The sequence below is a fragment of the Dendrobium catenatum genome, unplaced genomic scaffold (assembly GCF_001605985.2).
Source record: "Dendrobium catenatum unplaced genomic scaffold, ASM160598v2 fragScaff_scaffold_735, whole genome shotgun sequence".
NCBI lineage: Eukaryota > Viridiplantae > Streptophyta > Magnoliopsida > Asparagales > Orchidaceae > Dendrobium > Dendrobium catenatum.
This window is the reverse complement of record NW_021319197.1, coordinates 170,693-179,313: the sequence shown is the minus strand read 5'-3', so window position 1 is coordinate 179,313 and position 8,621 is coordinate 170,693. Positions and strand designations below refer to the sequence as shown.

The 8,621-nt window shown below is 32.6% G+C and overlaps 1 protein-coding gene across 17 annotated transcripts; it reads right to left on the bottom strand.

The window, feature by feature from the left end:
• Positions 1-242: 242 nt before the first annotated feature.
• On the bottom strand, positions 243-8,093 carry LOC110095374 (probable low-specificity L-threonine aldolase 2). 17 transcript variants are annotated; one of them, XR_003701303.1, is made up of 17 exons: positions 6,657-7,234; positions 6,456-6,527; positions 6,244-6,374; positions 4,990-5,096; positions 4,314-4,393; positions 4,055-4,181; positions 3,903-3,978; positions 3,659-3,732; positions 2,548-2,838; positions 2,326-2,440; positions 1,802-2,032; positions 1,640-1,704; positions 1,512-1,568; positions 1,353-1,424; positions 1,140-1,242; positions 619-1,059; positions 243-514 (listed from the first exon to the last, which is right to left on the bottom strand). XR_003701303.1 is itself a non-coding variant. In XM_028696349.1 (6 exons), the coding sequence occupies exons 1-4, from the start codon at positions 7,938-7,940 to the stop codon at positions 6,294-6,296; spliced, it is 336 nt and encodes a 111-aa protein (XP_028552182.1). In that variant the 5' UTR covers positions 7,941-8,093; the 3' UTR covers positions 4,402-4,900; positions 4,990-5,096; positions 6,244-6,293. The 17 variants fall into 17 exon arrangements, 1 of the variants encoding a protein (XP_028552182.1); XR_003701309.1 differs by lacking the exon at positions 4,990-5,096 and having other exon boundaries at positions 2,548-2,699; positions 2,787-2,838; positions 3,659-3,747; XR_003701310.1 differs by lacking the exon at positions 4,990-5,096 and having other exon boundaries at positions 2,548-2,699; positions 2,824-2,838; positions 3,659-3,747.
• Positions 8,094-8,621: the final 528 nt, after the last annotated feature.

The window sequence follows — 8,621 nt, the reverse complement described above, 5'->3', positions numbered from 1 at the left end:
ACTTATAATGAAGTCATTATATTATCATTTTTCAAGTTTGTTTTCCAAATATAAGAAACATTAAAATTGCAAAGCCAAACTTTTTTTTTTTTTTAGCTTTTGAAAATAGTAAATGCATAAGAATATCAAATATATTTTGCTTCAAGTTAAAACATGAACAAAATAAAAATGAAAATGAAAAGCAAAAGTAATCCCAATCAGACCCTAAGCATCTAACTCTTTGATATACCTGCAGATCATGATATATAACCAGCTCAAACTTCCTTAGATTTGTGACATTACGAGAATCACAGGGTACAACAACAACCCAATTGTTAAATAGAAGATGATTTAGTAAGAAACCGTCCATATTAATACACAATAACTGAATTTCTAAAAACTACTAGTAGAATAGAATATAAAAAGAAAAACACAATACAAACATTTTCTTTGACACCCATTGAGGAGCAAATGCTTCCAAAATGCTTGGCCCATGAATCTCCCTTAGCCAACAAGCAAATAAACACATACGATTCTACAATGAAAAGAACTTGATAAGGCAACTTCTCAAATTAAGTTAAACGAAGGGATAAAAGAGGAACAAAACTTAAGCCATTTTGAATTAACTTTCAACAATACCTCAATAGCAAGCAAAACATTGGAATGCAATTTGGCTCTGGCCAATTCAAGAGGGATTTGACAATCATCATTCATCACTAAAAGATTTGCTGAAACATCAAAGAAAATATGCATTTCATTATATTAGCCTTCAGCAGAGAAAAATCTAGCATAAAAATAATTGAACAATAAAACAATGAATTATAAAGGCTTTCGAATGGAGTAATATGATATAGCCATAAATTAAATGAACTTATTTCAGCAAAATGCCCATTTATATTTTTATTCATTAGAATGCAAAGGTAGTGAAGGTTAATTGATTGACTGAACTAGCTTATCTGGGCCGACAAAACATTGTCGTTGGATCGATGAAAGGTAGGCATCATGAACTTCTAAAACTTCATCAAGAGAGCCTGCAGCAGACATGGCAGTGCAGAATTCAATCCAAGTACTGTGAAATACCTGTTAATGAGAATGGATCAGCTTTCTGGCAATGATTTTTTTTTTTTTTTTTGCATGCCAATGGAAAATAAGGGAACGACCTTTTACTCAATCCAATACATATTGATGAAATGCATCAATAAAATGGACAAGTTTTTGTTCCACTAACAAGTGATGTTTGTGATTCTGCACTGCAATCCTCCCCTACTTGGAAAAATCAAAATCTGTTAGTTTTTTTTAATATATTTATATATAATCCGAAGTCTAGAATAAGATTTTGCAAATGAATGAAGAAATTTAAGTTACATGCTTACCTTCCACATCCATCTTCGAGCTTTATTGATCAAATGTTTTGCACGTTTGACCTTCAGAAGGAAATCCATGACCTGAATGAAAAACAAAAGTAATCAAAATTATAAGGATAACCAATCTTAATGGAAGGAAGAAAAACGACACCATCAAGGTAACTTTACTTGATTATATTTCTTCAATATCTCTGCATTAATTATCAGGTCAAGAGGACAAGAGACCTATGAGATAAAATTGTAAGCATACAAAAAGCACTAAAATGAAACAATCAATCTCACCAATAAAATCATACCTTGTATGAGAATTTTAAGTTCATCCATCAATTTCCAATCAGTCATTAGCTTCAAAAGTATATTTCTACCAATTAGATTGATTTAAAAGTAAGAAAATGAAAAAAGCATGGTTTCAGATCATTAATAACAAAAAAATAAAAATAAAATAAGCTTTCTTTTACCTATTTTGTAATATATATAGCAAGACATTCCTTTATGATGACATCAGGTTGAGTGCAGCATTCAAATTTACGTCTTGGATCCAGCTAAGAATTCTTAGGGAAACTAAGTTGTTCTTCTAGAAAGGAAGAAAATTGCTTAAGAACATATACCTCCATGAGAAAGAAGTAGAATAACAGCACTATCGAGGCCTCTTTTTGTTGCATGATGCAAAGGAGTTCCTGGATGACTTCCTACAGTAACATAAAGAAGTATAAGATCTTCATATTAGCTACAGGTTTTACTTAAACTTGGCAAGCCAACTTCTATGGCAATTAGCATTCATAAGTATGACTTTTAAAGTTTCTCTCAATGAATCCTAAACACAAATAATTTAAATAAAACTGAAGGAGCAGTTCCTTAATCCAAAATTATGAATTGAGCATACAAAATTTATGATTTATTCATCAAAAGAATTCCGCATCGATTTCTCAAATTAATATTACAAATAAATCATGAAAAGCTAGAAGGAATCCAAGCCTCCTACCAAGGCGATAAGCATTCGCATTCGCACCCAATTTGATTAGAACTTTCGCAACATGTAGAAGATCAGGTCGCATACAAGCAAGAACCGATGGAGTCTTTCCTTCCTTATCAATCCACTGAAAAAATCCCAACCATGTCGAACATCACAATCATATAAACGAAATGAAACTTCTTTAACTCAAATAACTTAAAAGGCACAAATCTTTCCCACAAGAACACTAACCTACAATTTGGCTCCTTCGTGGTTAAGAGCCTTGATCCCTTCAATGTTATCATAATTAACCTGCTGATAGTGCATCTCTTCCTTGATAGAGGCTTCATTTTAGATAACCTTGGCCACCTGAGACTCTAATCAAAATGTCGTAGGGTCTGTTCCTAAGGCATCATCATTCACATCAGTGTTAGCCATGGCAGCTCGCATCACATCACAGTATCAAATCTAAGATCCACTATTCTGGTAACCATTTTCATGTTTTTAGATGAAGAAGCGCTTTGTTACCTCCCTTATTTTGTCCTGGATAAAGAACATAGAACAAGTTGTTTAAGCATGTTAGGTAAATGGGTCAATTATGTTCGTAGCTGTTGTGGCTATAGAAAAAGTGAAAAGAAACATGTTCGATGATTGTCGATTGCGATGAATGATTCTACCTTGAACTGAATAAGATTTACAAAAAACAGAGTCAATAGCATAGAAAGAGCTCATTTGAACATTACTAATGGATCTATTCTACCATATTAGCAATAACATAGTTAAAACATATGAAATTAAATAGAAAATTGATTTGGAAGAAATACTGATTTTTTGTTTCTCCCTTTCATTCAGATTTAGGGTTTAGCAGTCTATTGTGTTAGTTGTTTGTAGAACACATCCCAATCCTCACTAGATTCCAAGTTATTTTAGTCTTTTGATCAAATTTGATTTCTTTCAGGTAAGGATGGAAATGAAAATGGCATCATCCATTATCATTCTTATTGTTTCACTATTGTTTGCTGCTGCAAGTTAAAACAAAGAACCTCAGCTCAATCCAGAAGGTAACCACACTATGAATCATATTTTAATCTACGTTCCCGAAATTTTGTATTCTATGAAATAAAAAGCTACGGCTCTCATCAAAAAAAAAAAAAAAAAAGCTACGGCTCTCTTCAACCTAGAGATGATTTCCAGATATATAGCAAGGCAAAGAAAGAAATAATATTGCACAGCAAAATAAAAATTTATGATAATTTCCTGAGGCCCTTTAAGTAATGCATATTCTCATTTTAAAAAAAAAAAATGTTTCAAGCTAATATACATAAGCGTAAAATCAAGGCAAAAGTGTTTAAGTATCTTATACCTTCCATTATACCATTGGCAGGAGACTCCATATGTAATTTATTTTTGGAAGCTTCAAGGAAAGCCAAAGGAGCCCTGAAGGATATGAAACTTTTCAAAGAATTTAATATGCTTTCCAGAGAAGTAGGTTATGTACTATCAGCAAATTATGAAATTCAGGTGAGCATTTGAATTCTTTGTCTTAATAATAAAACTTGTTTGTCATAACAGTGTCTAGTGAAAACAAAGAAGCAAATTCACCATACCATATTATCATTGCAAGAACTCTTTCATGAGAAAAACCTTTGCAACAACAAAGGCCTATGCACAGACCAGCTAATTCTGCAAGAAGAAATCAAAATTATAGGAGAGAACAAAAAGCTTTTAAAGGTAATAGAATAAGTGAAAGCTACTTAACTGTGCAGATAACATCTCATCTGCATGACTTGTGATTTTATTCAAAGCTTATCTATAGTCGCTAGCTTTGAATTACATTCCAAACTGGTTTAGATGCACGCGACTAAAGCACATCTAATTCATTCCATCTAAAATTGAAAGTCAAGCATAACAGTTTTGCATAATCAAAAGCTAAAATTAGACAACAGGTTAGACTTGTAGAAGCACAAATTAATTTTTATGATGAATAATGATTTAAAAAAAAAAATGTTTCTTGTTACCTGCTAGCGCCACAAATATATTGAACCCATGCGCGCAGTAGAAATTAATTTATGGAAAGTGACCTTATTGAAGCATAAAACTGTAAAGCATAACCAAACAATTAGCACCAAAAAGAAACAAGTTCAGAAAGGCAAAAGAAGGTACTTGAAATATGCAATTGTCACAGCTATCAACAGTTAACAAGGAAAAAAAAACTAAGAGGAAAACGTGTCGATTATGTTGGTAGCTGCTGCGGCTACAGCAAAAGTAAAAATGAAACAAATTCGATGAAAGATTTTTCCTTGAACTGAATAAGATTTAAAAAAAAGAGAGCCGACTGCATTGACAGATTTCATATGCATATTTCTAAAGGTTCTATTCCACCGTATGAGGAAAAAAAACATATAAAATCAAATGGAAAATTGAAATGCTTTTTGGAAGAAATACTGTTTCAACTTATATTCCTCTATCAAAATCGCGCTGAACCGAATAATCCATCATAGTAAAGGAATTTGGGTATTATTTCCTCTCCTTTATATGGTAAAACCCAATCTATTGCGTGGTCGACCGCAATCCACCAGTTGCTCTCCACCCATACGTCTCTCGTCTAAGCGAGGAAGACAACAAATTAACACAACTTTCCTCATTTTTTAAAAGCTAAAATTTGATCCGATGCGATGGCAAGAAGCCATTTACCCTCGTAGGATCCATGATTGATGTCAGAAGCCGGAGGCATCTACTAAGCTAATCCAGGATGGGCTGATGCTCTTCTCCAGCTCATGCTGAGTGCGCCGGAGATTACCCTGTTGCAGAGGATCCATTATCTATTGTAGAACGTCTTATAAAAACTCAAAAATAATTTCTCATTTCAAATTTTTTTTATATGAATTAATAGCAATTATTTAAAGACTAAAGTTAAAAAAATAAACAAGGATGTTTTTACAATGAATTCTTTAGAGGGTTCTATTTCTTTCATTGGAAAATTTAGGAAATAAATTAAATTTTGTACAAATTATTTTCGAGAGGAATTTAAATATTTAAATAAATTTAAAGAGGAATCATCAAATCAAATAGCATAAAGACTCACAACTTGATCGATAGTCCCCTTTCTTCTTTTTTGTCTCTTTCAAGCAAAACATGAATCCAGCCATGTGACCGCATGGAATGCAAGCAACTTCTAATAGTTTATAGCATTATTTTCAAATCTTAGCAATTCTGATTGTACGTTGATACTCTTCAAAATCCCAAAGGCTAAAATCATTAGAATCATTGTTTTAATATGCAATACACACTTAACATATACAATAACTATCAATGTTAAAGTTCTTACATTTCTTATCAAGCATGCCATATGCACTCCACCCACCCCCTCCCACCCACCACCCCACCCCTCACCACCACCACCACACCACCCTCTCCACCTCTTTGGATGATATTTGAGAGATCAAGACTTTAAAATACTCCACAAGGACCACAACACAAGCGAAAACATAGTGAAACCTAGAGTGGAGAAGCAGGACAGGAATCAACGGAATACTATATGTAAAATTCTAACATGTTTAGTGTTGTTATTATTTTTTTTTTATCTTCATTGATTTGAATTTTGATCTTACTTAATTCCCGACTTTGTGTCACACCCTAATTGTTCAATTTGACTCAATCCTTCTGAAAAAGATAAATAATTTAACAACCATAAGAATTATTTCAAATAATTAAGAATAGTAAACAAAACTCATAAGTTAATCATCATAAGTAGTGAAGCTCATGTTTGGATTTTTTTTGGTAAATGATAAGTAATAAATCTCAAATATTTGACTTGAATTTGTGATCCAAGAAAAAACATTTTCCGTTCAACCACCAGGCCACAAATTCTTTCACAAATCGAGGCATTCATGGAAGAAACTAGCAAACATAAACAAAACTTGCAAAACTGGAGTTACGAGATGGGACCTTCTATTATTTTGGCTTTTCTATGATCCTCTTCAAGCTTGCTAACATTCTCACTCAAAGCAACATAAGCAGCTGCACAAGTACTCAAGTTGCCTCATGCATCCACCTAAGGTTTTTCTAAGCCTTCTAGCCTAAAATACATAAAGAAAGTAGGGTGAAAAGCAATGCTTAGGGATAGTTCTTAGTGTTTCATGCTAGGTTTATACCTTTACCTTTGCAATAAAGTTTTTTGAACTTACATGAACAGATCCAGTAGGAGCTCCCAAACCTTTTGACAAGCACACCTGAACGAAATTACAATTACAGAAAAATGAATGACAAGCTTTGGTATTAGTTGAGGTCAAGTTTACACCATTAAACAAATAAAAAACTAAATATGATGTCAACTTAAGAACATGAAGGAACAGAAGTACCAAAATAGAATCAGCAGCCTGTACAAGCCTGTGAACGGGAACTCTCAGAGCCTGCCACATCAAACTAAAACAATGAGAAAATAAAGCTAGCTATCAAGCACATTACTTGGAATACAAATATATACGAGTGATTCTAAACTGCAACATGCATACTATTGCAACCAACTGAATACATGATGAAAAAATAAATAATGCAATGAGAATATCATTTTGTTTGAAAGAATGGAGGAATTACATAGGATGAGGTCTTGACAATTTTTTGGAAATTTTATTTATTTATTTTTTTAAGAAATATTCTTGATCATAATATCTTTATAAATGACTTAAGTGAAAGAAAAAAAAATGTCCTAAAAAATCTCAACGACATTCCTAAAATTTGGAATCTACAATATAAAAAAGCATGATGAATGCATCAGATTTTAGGCTGATAAGCCTACAATAAAAAAAAAGGACAAAGAAATTAAATTATCACAAACAAAACACTGGAGTCCTACAACAAATAATTATCAAGTTAAACAAAGAAAACTAATTAATGAAACTTCAATTGATTAGCCCCCACTCGCCTCACTGCACAGTTTTTTATAATATGAAAGTCTAGCAGCAGCAACATTGGAAGGTAAGGCATGAACTAAAAATGTTAATATGTTGCATTTATGGCTTCCTAAGATGAGCCAAACATAGCTGAGGTTTGGAAATTCTGTACCATAAGGAATTGTATAAGCAATAAAGCTACATAATTTATGATAGGTAAGACCATAATATCAAAGCATTTGAAGCAATAGATAATTGAAAATAGCTCAGGACGGTAAAAGAAGGTACTTGAAATATGCAATTGTCACAGCTATCAACAGTTAAAGAGGAAAAAAACTAAGAGGAAAACGGGTCAATTATGTTCTTAGTTGCTGCGGCTGCAGCAAAACTGAAAAGAACTAAGTTCGGTGAAAGATTCTACCTTGAACTGAATAAAATTTTAAAAAAAGAATGCCGACCACATTGACAGAGTTCATATGCATATTTCTAAAGGTTCTATTCTACCGTATGAGCAAAAAAAAAAAAAAAAAAAAAAATAAAACATATGAAATCAAATGGAAAATTGAAATGCTTTTTGGAAGAAATATTGTTTCAATTTCTATTCCTCTGTAAAAATCGTGCCGATTCGAAAAATCCGTCGCAGCCCGCCTCTTCGTGAATGGTGAACGAAGAACTTGGGTATTCTTTCCTCTCCTTTATATATGTAAACCCTAAAGCTCCAGCGCCAAATCGGAGCACTTGGTCGACCGCCATCCACCAGTTGCTATCCACCCATACGTCTCTCGTCTAAAGAAACTCCCAAGTTCAGCCATTGGCAAGTGAGGAAGATGACGAAATAACCTAAGCCAGGATGGGCTTATGCACTTCTCTAGCTCATGCTGAGTGCGAGCTTCGGAGGATCCTTATCCATTACGCATCAAATTTCTTATTGAAACTAAAAAATAATTTTTCATTTCAAATTTTTTTTTAATTTTTTAATACAAATTAATAGCGAATATTTGAAGACTAAAGTTAAAAAAAATAAAAACAATGAATGTTCTTACAATGAATTCTTTAGAGGAGTATTTTATTTCTTTCATCAAATAATTTAGGAAAATATAATTTTTGTATAAAATTATTTTCAAGAGGAATTTAAATATTTAAAAAAAATTAAAAGGGATCATCAAATCAAATAGCATAAGACTCACAACTTGATCGATAGTCTCATTTCTTCCCTTTTGTCTCTTTCAAGCAAAACAAGAATCCAGCCATGTGGACCGCATGAAATGCAAGCACCTTCTAATAGTTTATATCATTCTTCTTTTGAAATCTTAGCAATTCTGACTGTACGTTGATACTCTCAAAATTCCAAAGGCTATTGTGTCAATCCTGCAAAACATTAGAATCATTGTTTTAATATGTAATACACACTTACATATACAAGAACTTATCAAT

Coding starts and splice junctions, on each gene's coding strand:
- LOC110095374 (XM_028696349.1), bottom strand. CDS start 7,940: ATGGCGGTCGACCAAGTGCTCCGATTTGGCGCTGGAGCTTTAGGGTTT. Junction 6,708..7,808: donor GCGACGGATTTTTCGAATCG/GCACGATTTTTA, acceptor TTGATGTGGCAG/GCTCTGAGAGTTCCCGTTCA. Junction 6,528..6,656: donor AGGCTGCTGATTCTATTTTG/GTACTTCTGTTC, acceptor AATTTCGTTCAG/GTGTGCTTGTCAAAAGGTTT.